General features: G+C 36.0%; 1 protein-coding gene across 1 annotated transcript in view; it reads left to right on the forward strand.

Annotated features, from left to right (window-relative positions):
• Positions 1-25,170, forward strand: part of LOC108543340 (nesprin-1) — a 259,529-nt gene that overhangs the window by 123,561 nt on the left and 110,798 nt on the right. The window contains exons 5-9 of the mRNA XM_017893773.1: positions 3,881-3,964; positions 13,983-14,075; positions 14,706-14,884; positions 19,586-19,782; positions 22,559-22,668. Of these exons, the coding sequence (XP_017749262.1) occupies positions 3,881-3,964; positions 13,983-14,075; positions 14,706-14,884; positions 19,586-19,782; positions 22,559-22,668 (663 nt within the window). The remainder of the gene's footprint in view (positions 1-3,880; positions 3,965-13,982; positions 14,076-14,705; positions 14,885-19,585; positions 19,783-22,558; positions 22,669-25,170) is intronic.

Consider the following 25,170-nt stretch of genomic DNA (forward strand, 5'->3'; position numbering starts at 1 on the left):
AACAATCTGAGGCATCACATTATCTGACTTCAAATTATACTACAAGGCTATAATTACCAACACAGCATGATATACTGTTATAAAAGTTGATACATAGAGCAGTGGAACAGAATAGGGAACTCAGAAATGAATACTTAGGATCAAATGATCTTTGACAAAGCATACAAAAACATCAGTTGGAGAAAAGACATCCTATTTAATAAACGGTGCTGGGAAAACTGGATAGTCACATGTAGAAGAATGAAACTGGATCTCTATCACTCACCTTATATAGAAATCAACTCAGGTTGGCTCAGATACTTATATCTAAGACCTGAAACCCCATACAAATTCTAGAAAAAAAATTAGAAAAAAATCTCTGGACATTGGCCTAGGAAAATAATTTTTTACTAAGACCCTAAGAGCAAATGTACAAAAATAAAAATAGATAAATGGACCTAATTAAACTAAAAAGTTTCTGCACACCAAAAGAAATTATCATCAGAGTAAACAGACAACCCACAGAATGGGAGAAAATATTTGCAAACTATGCATCTGACAAAGGACTAGTGTTCAGAATCTACAAGGAACTCAAACAAATCAGCAAGAAAAAAGACAATACCGTCAAAAATTGGGCAAATCATATGAATAGATATTTCTCAAAACAGTATACAAATGAGTAATACACATGAAAAAATGTACAACATTACTAATTATCAAGGAAATGCAAATTAAAACCACAATGAGATATCACCTTACCCCTCCAAGAATCGCCATTATTAGAAAGTCAAAAACAGTAGATATTGGCTTGGAAGTGGTATAAAGGGAATGCTTATAAACTGCTGGTGAGAATGTAAATTAAAACAACCTCTATGGAAAAATGGTATGGTTTCTTGCTGGGCGCAGTGGCTCACGCCTATAATCCCAGCACTTTGGGAGGCCGAGACGGGTGGATCATGAGGTCAGGAGATCGAGACCATCTTGGCTAACACGGTGAAACCCCATCTCTACTAAAAATACAAAAAATTAGCTGGGCATGGTGGCGGGTGCCTGTAGTCCCAGCTACTGGGGAGGCTGAGGCAGGAGAATGGCGTGAAGCCGGGAGGTGGAGCTTGCAGTGAACCAAGATTACGCCACCGCACTCCAGCCTGGGCGACAGAGCGAGACTCCGTCTCAAAAAAAAAAAAAGAAAAGAAAAAGAAAACTGGTATGGTTTCTTAAAGAACTAAAAGTAGATCTACCATTTGATACAGCAGTCCCACTACTGGGTGTCTACCCAAAGGAAAAGAAGTCATTATGTCAAAGACACCTGCACACGGATGTTTATAGCAGCACAATTCACAATTTCTAAGATATGGACCCAACCTAAGTGGCCACTGACCGATGAGTGGATAAAGAAAATATAATGTACATAGGACCATGGAATACTACTCAGTCGTAAAAAAGAATAAAATAATGTCTTTTGCAGCAATTTGGATGGAACTGGAGGCCATTATTCTAAGCGAAGTAATTCAGGAATGAAAACTAAATACTGTATATTCTCACTTATAAATGGGAGCTAAGCTATGTGTACAATGAAGGCATATAGAATGGTATTATGGACTTTGGAGACTCAGAAGGATGAGGGTAAGAGACAGGTGAAGGATCAAAAAGTAAGTATTGGGTGACAGGTGCACTAAAATCTGAGACTTCACCACTATATTATTCCTTCATGTAACCAAAAACCAATTGTACCCTAAAAGTTATTGAAATAAAAAAAATGGAACAGGAAATGAAGTTCATTCTAGCAGAAAAATGTAAAATTGAATTCTTATTTCATGGCCTATACAAAAATTATATCTACATGAATTAAGGACCTACTGACAGTAACACGTTCAACTCTTAGTAGAAAACATGGGTGAATATCTTTTAGACACAGGGATAGGAAAACAATTATTCAATAAGACACAAAAAATATTGACAATAAAAGATTGCTCTATTTAATATATTAAAATTAAGAATACCTTAAAATTTAAAACCTTTTAAAAGTGGCAGGAGTTACAAACTTGTTGAAGATATTCACAATTCATGTTGTAAAAGGATTAAATCAAGAATATATAAAATACATCTTCAAAACAATATGGGTGCAAACAACCCAAGGAAAACCTGGACAACAGATGTGAAAAGGCATTTTACAGAAGAAATACACATCACCAATGAACAGAGGAAGAGAAGTCCATATTGCTATTGATCAGGGAAATGTAAATGCAAACTGCAATGGAAAAGAGTACATATACATTTTACATACATTCGATTAAAAAATATGTTTAAGGTATCTGTCAAAATCAAACAGCGGGGAGGATACAGATTAACAGGATTATTTTTGCAGTGCTGATAAGAGTAAAAAGTAGTGCAATCATTTTAGGATAGTTTGGATACAAATTCAAGTCATATTCCCTTTGACTCAGCAATTCTCTTAGGTACGTGTCCAAGAGAAACTGTGCTTGTACAAAAGGTGAGAAGTACAAGAATAATCTATCAACATATCAAAATATCAATAACCTGGAAATAGCACATTCATATCAGAAGGAGGGTATAGAAATAGCACATTATATAGCTTTTGAAATGGATGAAATACAGTGAAAGGCAATGATATGATGAATCTTAGCAATATAATGTCATGTGGAAAAGTAGGTCTGAAAAGATTAATACAGTGATGCTCTTCATATAAAATTAAAAGTAAGCATTCTTTTAAGAAAGCACGTGAAAGAAATGGATATCTATAAAAAGGCAAACACTGGACTGGAGTTAGTGTGACGGGTGCCCTCGGTGTAGTCACGTAGGAGGATGGGATTAATGGTGGTCATATTTCGGGATATGGCTTTCATACTTCGTAGTGGGTCCTTAGTTGTTTTAGGTTGCACATTCTGGGTGTGTTTACATTTTTTAAAGTAATTAACTAATGAACTAAAGAAGTGGGTTGTGCACAGAACAATGATGAGACTGTGTCATGTCTGACAGAGGTCTCAGTAAAGCATAAGTAAAAATTTAAAAATATGTTTATATATTTGTTTTAGAAATATATCTTCTATTTATATATTTGTTTTAAAATCATATTGTAAAAATTACTACCTGACACACTATTATTTGGAAATGAAAAGATACTTGGTTTTCAGTTTTAATAGGAGATCATTTACAGCTCTAGGGTTTTCTCATTTAGGGAAGAGAGCAATTTACCAGCTATGCAACCTTACAGCATACTTCCTGTAAATGTAAAGAGGCTTACAATATCTACTTCACTGAAATTTTTAGTTTTCAAATTAACAGTGTGGTGCAGAGAAAGTACACAATAAATTTTGGTAACTTGAACATAGATAACTTTGAGTATCCATGTGCCAGAACACATTATTTCATTCTCAGAATCCTATTTCTTAACCTTGGTTTATGTGCCCCCGTGTATTTTGGTCGTTCAAATCAAGAAATGTCACAATTAATGTTAGTATCTTTGCATGTTTGGATGACTGAAAAAATGGTGAGTGACCAAGAATATTTTTCATATACATGCTTTGCTAACTTATAGGAGTGATAATCTCAGTAGAAAACACAGGAGTTTTGTGATAGTATCAGTAGATAACGTAGGAATTCAGTGCATTTCTGCTCTTAGACATACAGAAGACTAAAAGGCAAATGCATTAACAGATAATCTGAGAATGAATGCTTTTATTGAGTGAATTAGTATATCTTCAGAGTGCCATGGGGAACACCCCTTTATGTATTTGCTAACCTTTATAGAAAGTGAACAATCTTGGTTGCTTTTGAATATTCTTCAAGTATATTTTTAATCCGTTTAAATAGATCTTACAACTAACATTTTAATATGCAGATTTTGTCTTATTCCTTTCTTTCCCCCCTCTCTTTACAGCCTTGTGAACAAGGACGCCGGATGAAGCGAATCCATGCTGTGGCTAACATTGGCACGGCACTCAAGTTCCTCGAAGGAAGAAAGGTAAGAGAGAAACAAAAACAAAACAGCAAAGAAGAAGGTATGGGCATACTAATGTTTTCAATATTGGCTGTAGGTCAAAACACTGCGTATAGTCTATACAGCATAGACAAACAATATCACTGTATTGTAAAATACTCAGATTTATGGAGAAGTTGCAAAAAAAAGAAATTTTATTTCTACAGTTCATTTCAGCGTCTAGTGTTAAGAACTTACATAACCATAGTGTAATTATCAAAGTAAGCACATTAAAATTGGGATGATACTATTAACTAAAACGTAAACATTAGTCCAAGTTCATCAGTGTTCCCCCTATTGTCTGTGTCTGTTCCACGATCCACTCTAGAATTACATCTTGCGTTTAGTTATGTCTTCCATTCTATGACAGGTCTTCTTTCTTTCCTTGTCTTTCATGACCTTGACACTTTTGATAAGTGTTGGTCAGTTATTTTGCATAATGTCTCTCAATTTCAGTTTGTATGATATTTTCTCATGATTAGGTTGAATTTATACATTTTTGGAAAAAATCCCAAGAAAGTGATGTTGTATTCTTCCCAGTGCACCATGTCAGTAAATATAGGGTGCTGATATGTCTTACGACTGGTTACATTAACTTTGAATACTTGGCAATGTGGTGTCTGCCATGATTTCCTACGGTAGAGTCACTGTTTTTCCCTTTATAGTTGGGAAATAACTTAGGGGAGGTAATTGACACTATGCTAAGTTTCTGCTTTTCCTCAAACTTTTGCTCACTGATTTTAGTATCCATTGCCTTAAATAATTATTTCTGTGCTGTTTGCCTAATGGTGATTTTCTATTTTCCTCATTCCTTATATATTTGTTAATTGGAATTGTTCTGTAAGAAAAAGATGTCCTCCCCCACAATTTACTTATTTATTCAGTTATTTATTACAGTAGGGACACATGTATATTTATTTTGTTGCATAGTTAAAATCCATCATTATAATCATTGTTATTATTTTGTCACTCAAATTGTTCTAGCTTTGACCATTAAGAGCTCCTTCAGGCTGACTCCTGTACCTTTTTGATATGGGCTCATAATTTTTCAAGCAGTTTTTTATTTGATAGAACTACAAATATTCCAGGTTTAGCTTATATTATCCCTGCCCCAGTCCTGGAACCAACCACTTCTCTAAAGAGACTTTATTCCTTTTAGTGATGAGTGGCATTTAGAAACCAAGATCTAAATGCTAAGTATTTCGTTGCTACTGGGGCATCATTTCTCCTAGGCCCTCTCAGCAAATAGATTAGAAAATATATATGTTTATTAACTCATATAAATACATATATCTATGCTTCTCTGTCTCTCCTCTCTTTCTCTGTCTCTGTATCTGTGTACATATATATACACATATACATATGTAGCTTCTCGTGTGTGTGTATGTGTGTAAAACATTAGTTCGAACTAATACCTCTGTTTCAAGTTAAACACTGCAAGTTTTTTTTTTTTTTTTTTTTTTTGAGACGGAGTCTCGCTCTGTCGCCCAGGCTGGAGTGCAGTGGCCGGATCTCAGCTCACTGCAAGCTCCGCCTCCCGGGTTCACGCCATTCTCCTGCCTCAGCCTCCCGAGTAGCTGGGACTACAGGCGCCCGCCACCTCGCCCGGCTAGTTTTTTGTATTTTTAGTAGAGACGGGGTTTCACCATGTTAGCCAGGATGGTCTCGATCTCCTGACCTCGTGATCCGCCCGTCTCGGCCTCCCAAAGTGCTGGGATTACAGGCTTGAGCCACCGCGCCCGGCCAAACACTGCAAGTTTTACTGTAGCCTTAGGTCCTTATTTGTTTCTGCTTTCTCTGATAATGAGAAGCCTTACTCTCATCTACAATATATTTACTTATTTTTTCAACCCGAGTATGTTAGTCCATTCTCACGTTGCTATAAAGAAATATGCAAGACTGGATAATTTATAAAGAAATGAGGTTTAATTGGCTCATGGTTCTGCAGGCTGCTCAGGAAGCATAGCTCTGGCATCAGTTTCTGGAGAGGCCTCAGGAAGGTTACAATAATGGCAGAAGGTGAAGGGGAGCAGGCACATCACATGGTCAGAGCAGGAGCAAGAGAGCAAGGGTAGAGGTGCTGCACACTTTTAAACAACCATGTCTTATGAGAACTCACTCACTATTGGTGGAGAGTACCTAGAAGGATGGTGCTAAACTATTCATAAGAACTCCACCCTCATGAACCAATCCCTTCCAACCAGGGTTCACCTTCAACATTGGGGATCACATTTCAATATGAGATTTGGGTGGGGACATGTATACAAACTATATCACCTAGGATACACATCTAGTATGTCACTAACCCATGCCCTTGTGAGAAACAGATTTACAAACTAGAGAACAGGATTTGTATATAGTTTCTTTTGTCTTTAGCATTACAGTATCCAGTCAAAAAACTATTTTTGAAATGTTCTTACATTAGTTCTATTATTCCCCATCCCCTTCAGTGGGAGTATGTCACCATTTGTTCTAGAGATAGGTTTATTTGTTGTTGTTTGTGTTCTGTTTTGTGCCCCACCGCCATCCTGGTCAATTTTATTTGTTTTGAAGAGTGGGACATTATTATGGTTCTAAAATAGTAAACGCTATATTTAAAGAAGTCAAACCCCTTCCTCATCCCTACTACTCCATTCTCATTCCTTGCCTCTAACTGCATTTCCCACCTTTAGGTAACCAGTCTCTCTAGTTTCTGACACATATTTTGCATTATTTTCCTACAAATAAGATGTGTTTTCATATATTCCCTTCTTTCTTACATGAAGGATAGCATACCATAGATGCATTTGGCTGTTTTCACTTATCAGTATATCCTGGAAACCACCCCACATCAGTTCATAGTGATTTCTCTACTATTTTTACAGTTACACAGTGTCCCGTTGCCTAGATATGCCATCGTTTATTCAACCACTCTCTTACAAATGGGAATTGGGTTGTTTCTAGCATTTTTAAAACACAAACAATGATGCAGTTAATAACTATGTGCATAAGTGCTTCCATATAATTGGAGATGTATCTTCTAGGTAGATTTCTAGATGTGTGCTTGCTAAGTCAAAGGGTAAATGCACATGTAATTTTGGTAGATATTACCATATTTCCCTCCAGCAGGGTTGTACCAATCCTCTTACATTTAGCCTTTTCTAATTTGTGGGAATTTAGGAAGTCTGTGCTTGGTAATACCAAAACTAGTTTTATAAATGGAGATCCAGATTGCTTCTGGAAAATAGACCCATTCCGTTATTTCCTTCTCAGTTTATATGCACTGAATTAATTCAGTTACTTTACAAATGTATAATTGATGACTTTCTATAAGACAGGAACTCTAGAAAATACAAATTTACAGAAAACTTAGATTCTAGCCCTTAAATAATTTACATTATTGATAAGTTGGTAATGCAATGAATCAGTATACATTTCAGTCAATTGTGCAAACTTCATGCCCAAGAGAGACTCCAGGCATTAGGATAGTGTGAAAAACAATTTTAGCTTCTTACACAATATCAGGCAGTGTTTCCATATCACACTAATCTCATTCTTATTGAAGGTTTTCTCTTCTTTCTGCTCACCTTTCATTAATTTTCATCGAAAGCTGAATGAAGCCTTGTTAAACAGGATATTTAGTTTTTCAGGACCAGGTGCAATGGCTCACACCTCTAATCCCAGCACTTTGGGAGGGAAGGGCCGGTGAATGGCTTGAGCCCTGGAGTTTGAGGCCAGCCTGGGCAACATGGTGAGACCTTGTCTCTAAACAAACAAACAAACAAACAAATTAGCCAGATGTGGTGGCATGTGCCTATGGTCCCAGCTACTTGAGAGGCTGAGGTGGGAGGATCTCTTGAGCCTGGGAGGTCGAGGCTACAGTGAGCTGTGATTGCACTTCAGCCTGAGCGACAGAGCAAGACTCTTTCTCTTAAAAAATTAAAAATGAAAAATAAAGTTAGAGTTTCTCAGATCATTCATTCTCCCATTTCAGCTGTATGACAATAGTGTCCTACTTCATTCTGAGTTATATTGATCGGCAGGAATACAAAAACAAAATTCTTCTTATTAACTTGGAAGCCTTGGAGAAAACTTTAACAACGTAACCTATGAAAGGCATTGTTTATAAAGAAGACTTGTTTTCACAATGTCCATTTTCACAGAACAACTCAAAGTAATAAAGAATAAAGTTTAAATATATTTGCTAAGCACCAAAAGTAATGTCTTCAGAATCGGAACAAAATGAAAGAATTTCTGTTTTTTCCCCATAAGTCTCTTAATCTTTTAAAAATCATCCCCTCCCCATATCTCCCTGAAACATTCTTTTTGGCCACACTCTCTTGCACCTCTATATCCCACAGCCTCACAAAATGTTTGGTTGTGGGAAGTAATGAGTTTTGGAAGGTTCTTTAGTGCACTCCCACTTATTATCTTAGCATACATCTTTACTAGTTAAGACTTATGTCTGAATTGTATTTTTAGAAATTTGTCTTTTGATCTTTGTAGTGACTTTGTCTTCCATTTGGAATTTTTTTCTTTTTATAACAGGACATTTATTTAGTCCTTTTATTCTTATTTAGCTTGACTTAGGGAATAATGAAGGTATTCCTCATTTTACTGGGGAAACCCTAACAGTGTCCTTAGCTTTTCTCTTATTTGCAGGGCTATTGAAAAAACATAAGTAAGAATCTGATGAGAAATGTGTAAATGTGACTCTGGTGATTAGATCCATCACCACTTTCCACAAGTTTCCTTCTCCAACGAGGTGTCAGGTAGATCATTCAGAACAGTAATACAGGGAGCCAACCACTGCCCATCAGAGTGCAGATAGGGGCCATAAATTCAGATTCATGTGAGGTCCAGAAAGGTGATGTAAAGGAATGAGGTGAGTACCAGGCTAAGTGTGGTAACAGGAGAACTGAGTGGTCCTGCGTCCTGTCTGGAAGGGAGCAAATAGTTCCAACTAAAGTAACCTCAGTGAACTGTAAGAACTGTGATCCCAGGTTTTCTAATTTACCAAGAAAAGCCAGTCATCTGGACTTTTATTAAAATGTAATTAATGATTAAAATTCCTTTAAGTTATGTATTAAATAAGACAGGCAGTTGACTACTTGCATTATTGTTGAGAATGAGGAACCTGATACCTCATTGTAGAAAGCAGCTAGTGGGCCGGGTGCGGTGGCTCACGCCTGTAATCCCAGCACTTTGGGAGGCCGAGACAGGCAGATCATGAGGTCAGGAGATCGAGACCATCCTGGCTAACATGGTGAAACCCCGTCTCTACTAAAAAATACAAAAAAAAAAACTAGCCGGGCGAGGTGGCGGGCGCCTGTAGTCCCAGCTACTCGGGAGGCTGAGGCAGGAGAATGGCATAAACCCGGGAGGCGGAGCTTGCAGTGAGCTGAGATCCGGCCACTGCACTCCAGCCTGGGCGACAGAGCGAGACTCCATNTGTCAAGAAAAGCTAGTAATCTGGATTTTTACTGAGAGTTTTTGAAATTTATTTCCAAATAATTCAAATTTTTTTCTTTTTTTTGTTGTTGTTTTTTGGGGACAGACTCTTGCTTTGTTGCCCAGGCTGAAGTGCAGAGGCACGAATTTGGCTCACTGCAACCTCCATCTCCCAGGTTCAAGCGATTCTCCTACCTCAGCCTCCTGAGTAGCTGGGACTACAGGCATGCACCACCAAGCGTAGCTAATTTTTGTATTTTTAGTAGCAACGGGGTTTTGCCATGTTGGCCAGGCTGGTCTTGAACTCCTGACCTCAAGCTATCAGCCTACCTTGGTTTCCCAAAATGCTGGATTACAGGCATGAATCACCGTGCCTGGTCTCAAATATTTTTTAAAACATCTGTGAGCTGTGTATCAGCCCACTTTGGCTGCCATAACAGCATATCACAGACTGGGTGGCTTAAACTACAGAAATTAATTTTTTCAGAGTTTTGGGGGTAAGAAGTCCAGGATCAAGGTGCCCCAGGACTGTTTTCTGGGGAAGCGTCTCTTCCTGGCTTGTGACAATTCCTTTCTCTTTGCATCCTTGTGTGACATTTTCTCTGTGTGAGTGTGGAGAGAAAGATCAATCTTTGGCGTCTCTTCATCTTTTTTTGTATTCATTGTTTTTTTTAATTTTTTTTTATTATTATTCTTTAAGCTCTGGGATACATGTGCAAAATGTGCAGGTTTGTTACATAGGTATACACATGCCATGGTGGTTTGCTGCACCCATCAACCCGTCATCTACATTAGGTATCTCCTAATGCTAGCTCCTCTAGCCTCCCACCAAGACAAGCACTGGTGTATGATGTTCCCCTCCCTGTGTCCATGTATTCTTATTGTTCAACTCCCACTTATGAGTGAGAACATGCAGTGTTTGGTTTTCTGTTCTTTGTGTTAGTTTGCTGAGAATGATGGTTTCCAGCTTCATCCATGTCCCTGCAAAGAACATGAACTCATCCTTTTTTATGGCTGCATAGTATTCTATGGTGTATATGTGCCACATTTTCTTTATCCAGTCTATCATTAATGGGCATTTGGGTTGTTTCTAAGTCTTTGCTATTGTGAATAGTGCTGTAATAAACATATGTGTGCACATGCCCTTATAGTAGAATGATTTATAATCCTTTGGGTATATACCCAGTAATAGGATTGCTGGGTCAAATGGTATTTCTGGTTCTAGATCCTTGAGGGATCACCACACTGTCTACCACAATGGGTGAACTAATTTACACTCCCACTAACAGTGTAAAAGTGTTCCTAATTCTCTACATCCTCTCCAGCATCTGTTGTTTCCTGACTTTTTAATGATTGCCATTCATTGTGGTTTTGATTTGCATTTCTCTAAAGACCAGTGATGATGAGCTTTTTTTCATGTGTTTGTTGGCTGCATAGATGTCTTCTTTNGTTGTTTCTAAGTCTTTGCTATTGTGAATAGTGCTGTAATAAACATATGTGTGCACATGCCCTTATAGTAGAATGATTTATAATCCTTTGGGTATATACCCAGTAATAGGATTGCTGGGTCAAATGGTATTTCTGGTTCTAGATCCTTGAGGGATCACCACACTGTCTAGCACAATGGGTGAACTAATTTACACTCCCACTAACAGTGTAAAAGTGTTCCTAATTCTCTACATCCTCTCCAGCATCTGTTGTTTCCTGACTTTTAATGATTGCCATTCATTGTGGTTTTGATTTGCATTTCTCTAAAGACCAGTGATGATGAGCTTTTTTTCATGTGTTTGTTGGCTGCATAGATGTCTTCTTTTGAGAAGTGTCTGTTCATATCCTTTGCCCACTTTTTGATGGGGTTGTTTGTTTTTTTCTTGTAAATTTGTTTAAGTTCCTTGTAGATTCTGGGTATTAGCCTTCTGTCATATGGATAGATTGCAAAAGTTTTCTTTCATTCTGTAGGTTGCATGTTCACTCTGATGATAGTTTCTCTTCATCTTTTTTAAGAACACTAATCTCATTGGGCCTGGCATGGTGGCTAACTCCTCTAATACCAGCACTTTGGGAGGCCAAGGTGGCTAGATTGCTTGCTGTCAGGAGTCTGAGACCAGCCAGGCCAAAACCCCATTTCTACTAAAGATGCAAAAATTAGCCGGGCGTGGTGGCGCATGCCTGTAATCCCATCTGAGACAGGAGAATCGCTTGAACCTGGGAGGTGGAGGTTGCAGTGAGCCAAGTTCGTGCCACTGCGCTCCCTCCTAGGTAACAGAGTGAGACTCGTCTCAAAAAAAAAAAAAAAAAAAAAAAAAAAAAAATCTTATTGGATTAGGGCCCCAAGCTTATGAACTCATTTAACTTCAGTTATCTCTTTAAAGACCCATTCTCCAAATACAGTCACATTGGGAGTTACATTTCAAAATAATGATTTTTGGAGGGACACAAATAATAATTCATTCCATTCAAGCCTCTGTCTTATAACTCAGACTTGTCCAGATTACATGGGCCGGGTACAATGGTCTAGTCTAGCATTCTGAAGCACTAATGTGCATCAGAATTGCCTGAAGGTTTTAACACACTTTCCAGAGCCTCAGTTCCTTAGTTTCTGGTTTAATGGGTCCAAGATGAAGTCTCAGACTATACATCCCTCACAAGTTTCCGGGGGATGTGCTTGCTGTGACTCTGGGAATCACACTTTGAGAACCTCTGGCTCAACATCCTTCTGCTCTGGTTTTATCTGTCAATAGGTCCCATCTTCTTTCTGGCTTCTGGAAATTCTTTAGTCTCTTTGGTCTCTTTGGATGTGTCTCTATTGCCCATCCTACCCTCCTAGGCTATTAAGAATGTATTGTAAATTCAGTAGGATTTTGCAAGAGATGGAAGGTTAAATAAACAGACAAACCAACCTGTGCTCCCTAAACTCATTGTGAAACACATTTTAGGGCAGATAATCATGAAAAACATTTTTTTTCACAAGTTAGGCAAAAGACCCTTAGGTTCTGTAATAAATTGAATATGTTAACAATGTACAATTCCAAGTACAGTTGGAACTGGGTTGAGGTAGGATATTTCAAATTATATTCAATAGCATTTTTAAAAAAATGATACACAAGGAAAAGGAAGCATTTTTCCCCTATGAAATGCATTAATCTTATGGATATTAGCATATATTATAAATGTTTGGTGTATATATGCTAAAATGGATGTGGGAAAATTCTGGAGAAGTTGTAAAATGAAGCTCTCACAACGATTCTAGAGATCACAGTATATTATTTCACAAAAAGTTAAAAAATATAACTGGTGTTCTTTATTTTCCACAAACATATATTACATGTCTTACACTGCTTGATTCAAAAGAAGTAGATATACAAGTTTATAATCTCTGGCAGTTCTCAATTTTTATTATCTGTCATTGAACCTGGTGAACGAACTTCACCAGTGAGACAAAAATCCCATAGGCATACCTCGAATCATTTATAATTTTTGTGCCAGCTTTTACTCCACCCCTGTGATGTAAAACAAGTAAATCTAAACTTTTAAGAGTAAAGTATTTATGAAATGATTTTGCATCTGAAAATTTTTTTGAATAAAAAATGTACAAACATCTGAGCTTTTTATTAATAACACACTTCATGAAATCTTGGCTGAGAATTATTGAGCTAGAGGTCTAAGGAGTACTTTATTATTATTGTTTCTAATTTGTGTTTAAGAATTACTAAAAGGATGTTTTTGATGGTAGGTTATAGAAATTGAATGAGATAGATTTAACCATATAAATCCATTTTTGGGGGACTTAGCAAATAACTTTGTAGTAGCTGAGAAAATATTAGCATGAAAAATTGGGGACAATTGTACATGGATTGATGTCTCTCCTGAATGCTTTATATGTCGTTGCCCAAAATTAGGGAACTGAATGCTAATAGTCTCTATTTTGCTATTTCTTGCCTTTCCTTTGTTTTTCTTTAAAACATATTACCACAGTCACGTTCTAAACTGACTACCTATCTCTTTATTCCCTTTGAACAAATAATGCTGATTTTGAAAGATGATTTATGTATATCTATTATCTTCTCCCTTTGTTTTTCATGTCAGTCCATGCACAGAGGATCACCGGTTAGTACAAATTTTAGAGTTCTTAACTCCTGATTTTTATAGGTAAAAGGGAACATAAGTTTCATGCTATTTAGTAACGAACTTCAAAGTAAGTGCATCTTCTTAAACTTCTCATTGCGGTTTCTCTTAAGCTCCAGTCAACCTCTAAATATAAAGATTAACATTTTTTTTTTTCTGTTTGGCATTTTTGTTGGTAGTTCCCTGCATGTTATATTTTTTCAGCCTTAAAAGAAGTTTCTGAAATCCATTTTATAGTTTTTACTTTGTACACCTAACAAAGCCCCCTGAAATTTTCACTGAAACCATGTGGTTGTTTGTTTCGATACCTCACTCTACTTACTCCCGTGTACCGTTACATAGGTATGATCAGATCGTATTGATGTCTACTAAAGGCCTAATTGCTACGTAATTAAATGAGTTATAATATTCTAGTACATTACTAGTACAGTTTCTCTTTTTTAAACAGATTAAATTAGTCAACATTAACTCCACCGATATAGCTGATGGCCGACCCTCAATAGTTCTTGGATTGATGTGGACCATTATTCTGTATTTCCAGGTATTGTGCTACAGTTCCTTTTTTAGTTGATGCAATGTCACGGAGGGAGATGGTGGTGGCCATTTTAATAATGCTCTCATTTGCCATATCTTTGGGGTTGATCCTTAACTTAGCAGAAATGTACCTTTCACACATACGTTGTTTCTTTGGTAGCAGAATTTCCTCTTCTCCCTTGCAAAGCTGTTGCACATGGAACCTCAAATCCCAAAGTACTCCAGCAGAGGTGCCCAATCTGAAAAGTTAGCACCTCACAATGGAGATGAAATATGTTGCAGAAGGAGCTCAGGAAACTTTTCTGTTTTATTTGGAAGGGAGCAGTTCTAAACTCCTTTTAGACATGAAGGAGAGAAATGAACTTGCCATTTTATCCAGAATAATTGTTCTAACCAGTAGGTTTTAGTTGATTAATTCATTCATGTATTCTATAAATATGTGTGTAAGATACAGCTGGGGTGGAATGGGAAGTGCGAAGAGGAATAAGATATTAATCATGCCTTTTAAGAGCTTGCATTTTGTCAGGAATGTCAAGGGTGTTACCATAACTCATTTGTAGGTGGAAAAGTAAAACATCCGAGGAAATAATAACAAAGATAATGCTTCTATTTTTGCTGGCTGTTAACTCTCAAACAGATCGAAGAGTTGACCAGCAACCTGCCCCAGCTCCAGTCTTTGTCCAGCAGCGCATCCTCCGTGGACAGCATAGTTAGCTCTGAGACTCCTAGCCCACCAAGTAAACGGAAGGTGACCACCAAGATCCAAGGAAATGCTAAGAAGGCTTTATTAAAGTGGGTTCAGTACACGGCTGGCAAGTAAGTATCAAGAGTTTGTCTAAATTCGCAATCCATAAATAATTTGAGTTATGAATGTATTACTAATTGCACCTTCTAATGATTGCAAACTGTGAAGAGACATTTGAATGAATGACTTTGCTTTAGTGCTTGTTTCACTCTTTCCTTGAATTGAGATATAAACACAAATCACCACTAAGACTCTAGGAAAATGCTCTTATAAAATTAATTTTTTCTTTATTCATGTTATTGGGCCTAATTAATTAAACTGATTAATCCTAAATTTTGAGTAGCTTGAGGGCTAATTCTATTTAGGTCATTGTTTAGAGTTTCCGCTCCTATTAAATAATCTTTACATAAATAAATTCGAAGTTTAAACTTGGTTATCTCTTCATGAGACCAGTATGTTCTATTTAAGAAAATGTGAACTAAGGTACACATTCCAAAACATTATTATTTTTTTTTTATGTTCTGAAACTTTCTAGCAATTTTAGTTTTTAAATTTTTTCCCTTTGGTCTCATTTTTTATCCAGAGTGTAGATTTTTTTGTCAACTCTAGCTTTATGAGCTGAGAATTTGCATCTAGTTTTCGGTTCTCCTCTAGGCATAATAAATTTACATGTGTATGCATTTATATGATAATAGTGGATAGAAAATGACTGCTCTCAGACAGGTACAGTGACTCATGCCTATAATCCCAGCACTTTGGGAGGCTGAGGAAGGCAGATCACTTGAGTTCAGGAGATTGAGACCAGCCTGGCCAATATGGTGAAACCCCCATCTCTAATAAAAATACAGAAATTAGCTGGGCATGGTGGCGTGTGCCAGTAAACCCAGCTACTCAGGAGGCTGAGGCACCAGAATTGCTTGGACCTGGGAGGTGGAGGTTGCGGTGAGCTGAGATCAAGATTGTACCTTTGCGCTCCAGCCTGAGCAACAGAGCTAGACTCCATTTCAAAAAAAAAAAAAAAAAAAAAAAAAAAAAAAAAAAAAAAAAAAAAAAAAAAAAAGAGTGCTCTCAAAAAATGTTTCCTCATAGCAATTTCAATGGAGTTTTCACTTGACCATATAAGTATTTTGCCGTCTGATGTGGTCGGGGTAAGTACTTTCATGTAGAGTATGCTTTTGTTTGATTTTCCTAAACATCATGTAAAATTACTCATTTTTTATCTTGTTTTGCATGCTTAAATCTAATCTGAATTTGATTCTCTACTTCTGGAAAATAGTTGTAAACAAGTACTTATTATAAAATATTGAGGTGCTAAACATAGGGAGTTCTATTTTAAGGTGTTTGAAGAGCAAAATAAAAAAATAAAAGAGAAACAGAGGATGTAATTAGTGTTACTAATTTATGTTGTTTTGTTTAACTTTTAAAGTGTGTTGCCGGTTTTCTAATTTGGGATATGTTTTCATGAGTCAAGTTGTAGTCAAATATATTTCTGAAAACAAAGCTTTGTGGCACTTTAGAATCTGAAGTAGAAATAAAATTTAAAAAACCCTTCCCACATTGCTGGAACACTGTTTAATTGCATCCACTGTGGCATTAATGTCTCTTACAACTTAACTGGGTAGGGAGAAGACTGGTGACTGCATGCTGATGTGTTACGATGCTATTGCAATTAAACTTTGCAATAATGTCAAGGTGGTACTCTGTGGTCCATTGCTTCACACGGCATTAAATTAACCAAAAACAAATTGATTTTCTTTTAATAAAACAGTAGCTTGAAGTAAACTCAAATTTAATGCTGTTAGAATTATCCAGCATTTAATTTAGTTTCATGCATGCTATGTTGGGTTTCAAAGATGTGCAAGAGTCTGGTGACAGCTCAAAGTCATTGCTACAACTTATATATTGGTAACATCAGTGGAAGTTTTACTTTCCTTATCTAGGCCAATGTCCAGAATCCTGGGCCTGAGGATTCTCCACCCGTGAGCAATCAATAAGATCCATTTCTTTTGTAGCTGCATAAATTTAGAGGTTTGGGGCGATGACTTTTCTCTGCCATAAAAATTCTGTAATGAACACGATTCCATGATGCTACCAAACTGTTGATAATTTTTTCTAAAAACTGCTTTTACACTATCCCAGTATATACTTTTCAAGCAACTTATTATCTAACATGTGTGAAAGACTTTAGAATCTGTATCCATTTTGAGGTATGAGTGATGTTATTCCTAAAATCATAATATTTCATGGGACTCTAGTTTGGAAGTTCATCACACTCATAAGATTGAAGATGGTGGGAAATGATAAAACATCCAGTAAACACTAGACTAGTTATCAGGGTGTATCCACTGTTTTCATATAAAGTTCAAAAATATTTGAGAAATAAATTAAAAAATGGTTTCAGTAACATAAGATAGTTAAGTCCTCTAATTTTTAAAACTAATTTCATCCACTATCAATACATATTATCAGAAATAAAAGCATTAAGTTATAGCATATCTTACATTTGCATACCTATTATCACATGTATAAGCAGAACAATATTTTTTGGACAAAAATTAGTGAGGTAACAAAATAAATACATGCATAGCCATAGTTATTCAAAGTAACTTGAAGTAAATACATATTAGAGGTCAGAAATGCTTATAAATTGGTCACCCTTCATCACTTCTTTAAATGGTGTGTCTAAATTTTCTTTGGGTTTGTATCTAAAATACTCAAATAAGAGGTTTAAACTAAAACTTTTAAGGAATATTACCTACTACTTTAACTGATGTAATAGGAAACTGTGTGTGTGTGTGTGTGTGTGTGTGTGTGTGTGTATACCTACATATATTTTTTCAACAAATATAGAAGAAATAAAACATGCTGAAACATTTTTAATTATTTCAGTATAGTAAATATTTAGAAAAGCATATTATGTATTTCTCTTTGAAAATGTCTCAAACAATAAACAAGTTCAAGAAAATTAGAAATAGCTAATTACATGGTGAATATTTACTAACTAATTATGTATTTACACCCCACTGAATTTTGTTAAAAACTAATTTGAGGTGGCTTAACAGGGTACAAAAACATTTTTAAATGAGGAAATGTGGGCAAAGAAAAATAAAATTAAGTCAGAGATGGATTACAAATGAATAGATAAAAAGGACATACTGTTCAACCTGCATGGATGTCAGCTGTCTGCTGAAAAAAATTATATCCATACTACCAGAGACGTAAGCTTGAAAATAACTAAAAGAAGATTCAAGATTACTTTACAATTACTGGAATCTCATAAAATTGTTTTTAGGATATTTGTAGATGAAGCCAATGATCAGGCTCAATGATGCATAATATATTTTATGCAAACAGTGTACATTGGTAAAATATGTTTTAAAGTGAATGAGAAGTTGTCTGCGATAAAATTTAAGGATAGGCTTGGCGTGGTGGCTCACACCTGTAATTGCAGCACTTTTGAGGCCCAGGCGGGTGTATCACTTGAGGCCAGGAATTTGAGACCAGCCTGGCCGACATGATGAAACCCTGTCTCTACTAAAAATACAAAAATTAGCCAGGTGTTGTGGCACATGCCTGAAATCCCAGCTATTTGGGAGGCTGAGGCACAAGAATCCCTTGAGCCTGGGAGGTGGAGGTTGCAGTGAGCCAAGATTGTGCCACTGCACTCCAGCCTGGGCAACAGAATGAGTGAGACTGTCTCAATAATAATAGTAATAATAATGGACATTTATAAACTCATTATATTAATCAGCATACCAGTCAGGTTGTATTTTTCATGAAAATATTGAAATTCTAGTAAAAATTAATTGAGTGATATTTTGCTTTATTTAGTGACGACTATAAGGTTAATGAGACTAACTTTTTAAAAAGAAACTACCAGATGACTTTATCCATTGAATGTTCCCTAATTAAGTGATCATATTTGCAGGCCCTCCACTTAATCAAGGGGTGCAGCCAATGCTCAAAATCATCTTTACAACTCTGTTTTCGGAACTACCTTTATAATTGATAAATTACATGTAGAAAAAATAATCATTCATTATGAACTTGCCTCACTTCTGCTTTCCAAAGGCAAAATATGACTACCAACTTGAAATCAGTTTCTTAATAACTGGCTTTGAGTTAATCAAATCTACCACCAAAGAAAAAAGAATTACCACCAGGGCTTGCCCTCAAGACAATTACAAAAAAGGGAGTTTACAAACAGTTTTATTGGTGGAGTAATTGGAATTATTGTTTGCATTTAGGTGGAATACAGGGTCCCTTGTGAACACTTGAGAGATATAATTGCAATATTTGCATTTGTCTGTTCTATTGCATTGGAAAGCATTCAGCCACATTATCTTAGTCTGTTATAACCTTGTACAACACAGTGCTGCTTCCCATTAGAAACGTGTTAGATCTTTCTACAAAAAGTATACAGTGGTTAATTACTATCACTTTTGGCATCTTTATAATTTGTTTGCTTAAAATTTTTCAGCATTTTCTCTAAATTGATTTTCTTTATAAAATGAATGTAAAATATGCTTTAAATTAACTATCTTAATTACTGAAAATCCAACATAGAAATCTCTAAATATAGAACTGGAATTTCAACATCTTATCTTGTTACCCCTAAAATTTTGTTTTCCTTAATTTTTCTCAAACACAATGAACTGATACAGTTCTCTGCATATTGTTGGTGAAAAGCACTGGATTTTGCATGAGGTCTTGAAGAAAGTCCTTGTATCTATTCAGAATGTGACATCATTTTATGTTTTTATAACACAAAGGCAGACTGGAATAGAAGTGAAAGATTTTGGGAAGAGTTGGAGAAGCGGGGTTGCCTTTCATTCAGTTATTCATGCCATTCGACCCGAACTGGTGGACTTGGAGAAAGTGAAAGGCAGATCCAACCGAGAAAATCTGGAGGATGCTTTCACTATCGCCGAAACGGAACTGGGGATCCCAAGACTGCTAGATCCTGAAGGTAGGCTGAATAATCATTGACTGCTGTATACATTAACACAGAGGGTTTAAATGTCTTTTCTTTTCTTTTCTTTTCTTTTTTTTTTTGTGAGACGGAGTCTCGCTCCGTCGCCCAGGCTGGAGTGCAGTGGCGCGATCTTGGCTCACTGCAAGCTCCGCCTCCCGAGTTCACATCATTCTCCTGCCTCAGCCTCCGGAGTAGCTGGGACTACAGGCGCCCGCCACCACGCCCGGCTAATTTTTTGTATTTTTAGTAGATATGGGGTTTCACCGTGTTAGCCAGGATGGTCTCAATCTTCTGACCTCGTGATCTGCCTGCCTCGGCCTCCCAAAGTGCTGGGATTACAGGCTTGAGCCACCGCGCGCAGCTGAGGGTTTAAATGTCTTAGATTTCTTAAACTTAGAAATACACATGACTTCCAAGATTCTTCCAAGCCAGAAAGCTGGAGAAAAGTGGGAAGTAATGGTATTTTCCTGCATCAATTTTCTTCTGGATAAATATCTACCACCATGGTTGGGGTAAAATATGATTTCATTGCTCCAAACAACACTTTGGCATCGGTATATCAGTCAGGTGAACTGGACTTAATATGCTAAAGGGTGGAATGAAAGTTTTAGAAGTGTGTGTATGAGGGGAGGGTGACAGGATAATATAATTATATAATCGCAGAGGTCTAGAAGATGTAGATTATTCATACTTAGAAATGTTTTTAACCATGCAGTGTTTTGGTGTCAATCAACAAACTACATAAATATTTGACTAATATTTGTCATTTTAAGTGTTTGGTACATTTTTTTGGTAAGGCTGTGAGTGTTAAGACTTCTTGGAAATGGAGTGAACTCTTTCAAGCCTTCAAAAGACAATTTAGATGCCTTTGATAAACTTTTATAAACTAGTAAGTTGTTAGCTATGTTGAAACAAAAGTATCAAAGTGAAGTTCCAAATGTCACAGATAATTTATGTGGGTTGGCAATTACGGACATTTATATCAGTGAATGCAGAAATGTAAATACACAGTGAAAGTAAATTATTTTTCCCTCTCCTCCCTACCCTTCCTGGCCTCTGGTAACCACCATTCTACTCTCTATCTTCATGGGATCCACTGAAAATTATTTTTAACGATGGAATTTCAGACTGAACTTCCCTAGCTCTGAAACAAAGAGGATAGACTTGTGTTTCTAAGAGTAAGTTACAGAGACCCAGTTAGGTTTCCTCGAAGATGAAGGGCCCCATGGAGATTCCTTGACATTTTAGGATTCTGTTTTGAGTCCCACTCTGCCCCCACCCCCACTTTCACTAGGATATCAAAGGGCTTTCTGCCTTCTTTCTGCACAAAAATAAATCAAGGGAAAAACACGTATTCCAGCCATCAATTTCAGAGGATGTAACAGAGCTGACATTATTCCTGAAGTGGGATGAAAGAAGAATATACATGATTCTTTCATATCTACCAGACTGGAAGATCTTAATATTTTCTTTGATGGTCAGAAACTGAGGTTGCCTAAATACAAGGCTATCCTAGATGTAAGACTTTCCTCTAATTTCTTAATGAGAACTTCCCCTTCAAAAAGTTATTTAACCAACTTGGATGTATAAGCTTTTAGGCATACAGATTAAGTACTCCAAGTCTATTATAATAATTATTTTATGATTTACATATGTAGTTAACAGCATATACTATGTTAAATCATGTATTAAATATTGCTTTTGTTTCCACTTTCATATTTCCTGAAAAAAAAGTTTTACTCAACGGTTTGACTCATCACCTTTGAGTCATTTAACAAATTTCAGAATTCATTATCTTTGCTTCCTTTTAAATGGTGTGAATTGTAGCACTCTTTAAACCCTACATTGCAAGTCATAGAAATTATACCTCTGACCAAAAAGAACTTTTACAAAAGATTAGATTAGTTTTATACTTTATTGTAGCAATTTGGTTTGCTTTTTGCTCTGTAAATTGCTCTGAAGTCATAATCATTTTTTTTGCCTTTAAAATTGATACTTAAAAGACTTGTTTATAGCATTTTTTACTTATGCATTCTTACTTCCATGTATAATTACTAACTCTGGATAAATTTATTGGCCTGATTTTTACCATTTGTATTGGATAAATATCTATAAGCTTCAAAATCACGGTGATTGAGGCCTTCTCAGGCAGTTTCCCTCGAAGAGTGCTTGATTGCTCAAAGCACTGTAATTTGGAGAGAATGCTCCACAAAGAAGAGGCTGCCCAGGAAATGGAATATAAGGCATCTCCCTTTCTTCTAAAGTGAAATTTCTGGGGGCAGAGAAGAGGCTTGTCTATATTTAGTCATATATAGTATATAAACTGTCATTCAGTGTCACACTTGTAAGCATTTTTGTACTACCCATTTATGCCAGTTTTAAAATTTACATATTATTTGTGTTCAGTTAACTAGACAGAATGTTTGAGTAACCATACAGTATTCTCATACTCAGTACTCATACTGAGTAACCAGACAGTATCAGATACTGTCTCATGAGATACTGTATGTCTTATTTAAATGACATATATGCTACTTTCTTAAATGCTGTTTGTTAAAATGTGTCATCTTTCTGAGTAATATAATTTCCATCATGTAATATCCAGATGAAATTTGGTTTACCCTCCTCGCCCTCCAAAATTCTAAATAGTGCTTCTGTTTTCCTTCTGCGTTTAGTGTTTTTGGTATGATAGTTAGATATCAAAGCTTGTATTATTAAAATCCAATGAATGCTAATTAATTTATTCACATTTCTTTTTTTGTTTTTTCAGATGTTGATGTGGATAAACCAGATGAGAAGTCTATTATGACCTATGTAGCCCAGTTTCTGAAACATTATCCTGACATCCACAATGCAGGCACTGATGGGCAAGAGGATGATGTAGGTATTTGCTTTCTTCAAGTATTGCTAGTGTATGCAATGACAGTGACTCAGATTTTTGAGTTTGCTGTTCTCAAAAAATTAAATTTGAATGCATTTTAATATGAGAGCAACTTATTTAAAAAAGATACCACCAAATGGGGCAACGATTAGAGGAAAAGGTTTTTCTGGTTTGCATGCTGAATATGTTAGAGAAAGCATTGCTAATAATAAATGTAAGATTATGTGATGCTGATACACTAAAATTGAGAAAAGACAGCAGTGTTGGAAACTCCATTTTACTGATCTGAGAATTGAAGTAATTGTATTTCTGTCATACATTTGAACATCTAGATCTTGAATCCCCTCGATCTGATCTGATAAAATCTGCTAAAATCTAATTTTGGCTTTTGGATTTATTATATCTATTGACAGCGAACATATGGGAAGTAAGGCACAATTTGTAAAAGTTCTAATTATTCACTGTGATTAGATTTTTCTGCCTTTAAATAATTTAAATAACATTAACATTTTCATGCTGCTCAAATTACATGTTAATTGTCATAAATTTTTTAAATCAGGAAAAAAAGGAAAAGGAAAAAATTGTATTTGACCTTCTAGAGAGAACCTATACTAGAAAAAATTAATATGTTGATGTTAATTTCCAACATTTGCATATGTATATGGCAGATACATATAATATTTTAATAAAAATAGAATTATAGTATCCATACAATTTTATAATTTTCTTCTTCCACGGACATTATAAAGAATTCTGCAGGTCATCATATGTATGTACAGTAATTTATTACCCAATCTGAATAGTTTTAATTTGTAATTTTTGTTGTCATAAGCAATGCTTTTATAAACAATCTTGTAGTAAAACATTGTTCTAAGATTCTCTCTCTCTCTCTCTTTTTTTTTTTTTTTTTTTTTTTGAGTTGGGTCTTGCTCTTTCACCCAGGCTGGAGTGCAGTAGCACAATATTGGCTCTCTGCATCCTCTGTCTGCCAGGTTCAAATAATTCTCCTGTCTCAGCCTCCTGGAGTAGCTGGGATTTTGGATATACACCACTACTCCCAGCTAATTTTTTCTGTTCCTAGTAGAGACTGGGTTTCACATGGTGGCCAGGCTAGTCTCAAACTCCTGACCTCAAGTGATCTTCCTGCCTCTGCCTCCCAAAGTGCTGGGATCACAGGCACGAGTCACCACGCCTGGCTAAGATTCTTCTTTACAAGTGGAATTCCTAGACTAAAGGGCATACAAAATTTTAATGCTTTTAAAAATGTTTTTCAAATTGCCTTGTAGAAAGTTTGTCCTATTTTGCACTCCAGCCAAGACACCAGACTTGCCTGTTTTCCTGTTTATTAGCAATGGATATGACCATTCTTTTAATATTTTTGAAGTAGTGTTGTATTCTGTTTTTAATTATATACAGAGGTGGATTCACTGCTGAATTTTAATTTAATTAGAAGGTGCTCCTCTTCTTCCTTTCTCCTTTCCTCCTAAAAAAAAAAAAATTATAAGGTAAATGACATCAGGAAAAAAATAAACGGAATTTTCAAGATGAGTGAAAACCTGTCTGTCTTCATTGTTCAGGTCTCAACTGGAGTTTTCAGAGCAGTTTGAAATGAAAATGAAGAGTAATAAGAAAACCAAAAAATGTAAAATATGTTTTCTAAATAGACTTATAAACATATATAAAGAAGAAAAAGGCCAAGGAGCATAACCAAAAGCTTACAAGTAGACATTATGCCACTAGTTAGAAATCAGTGACTTCATAAAAGAATACACAAAACAGAGGTAACTCCTGTTTCCTAGGTCTCTTAGATGAAATTAATCTGGCATTTGATAGAACTATGTTAGCTTCTTAAAAACAGTAAGTTCAGGAAACCTCTTTTGTTTCTTGTCAGGATTGGGGCACAAACACTGGCCACCAGGGTGACTTATCTATAGTTATTACTAGTAACGTAATTGTTTCTGAAAAGCACCACAAACGGCTAAAGCAAAGACTCCATGTGCAAATGCTGACATGGATTGATATAAATATTTTGGAGTCATCTGGGGCTTGCTGGGTTTTGACAATATTGTTGTGTGAATAAGAAACTCTGTAAGAAAACACATTAGACTTACCTCATATAGCACAGAGAAAATCCATCCAAACTTCCATCTGGTTTTTATATGTGAAGTCCTTATATTACCCAGATGGATTTATATCTAATTTAGTGTCTGTGGTTTTACTGTTTTAGAGTCTCTGACATTAATCATCTCTCCAGATTAGTAAACTTTGTGGCTGGAAACATCTAAAAAAACAAAAGGGGATGCTTTACTTAATGCTCATGAGCAGGAGTTTAATGCAAAAATTCTCAGAGATTTGAAACACACAATCTATCGATATAAGCATTTTAATATACTTTACTAAAGAGGTTTTATTATTTTCAGAGGTTACTTTAATCATCTAAAAAATAAATTCTGGTCATTAAAAAAATTCCCTCTATCCCTTTCCTAAAAGAGGATGCATAT

This window comes from Rhinopithecus bieti, unplaced genomic scaffold (assembly GCF_001698545.2).
Source record: "Rhinopithecus bieti isolate Rb0 unplaced genomic scaffold, ASM169854v2 scaffold_24952, whole genome shotgun sequence".
In the NCBI taxonomy this organism is placed as follows: Eukaryota; Metazoa; Chordata; class Mammalia; order Primates; family Cercopithecidae; genus Rhinopithecus; species Rhinopithecus bieti.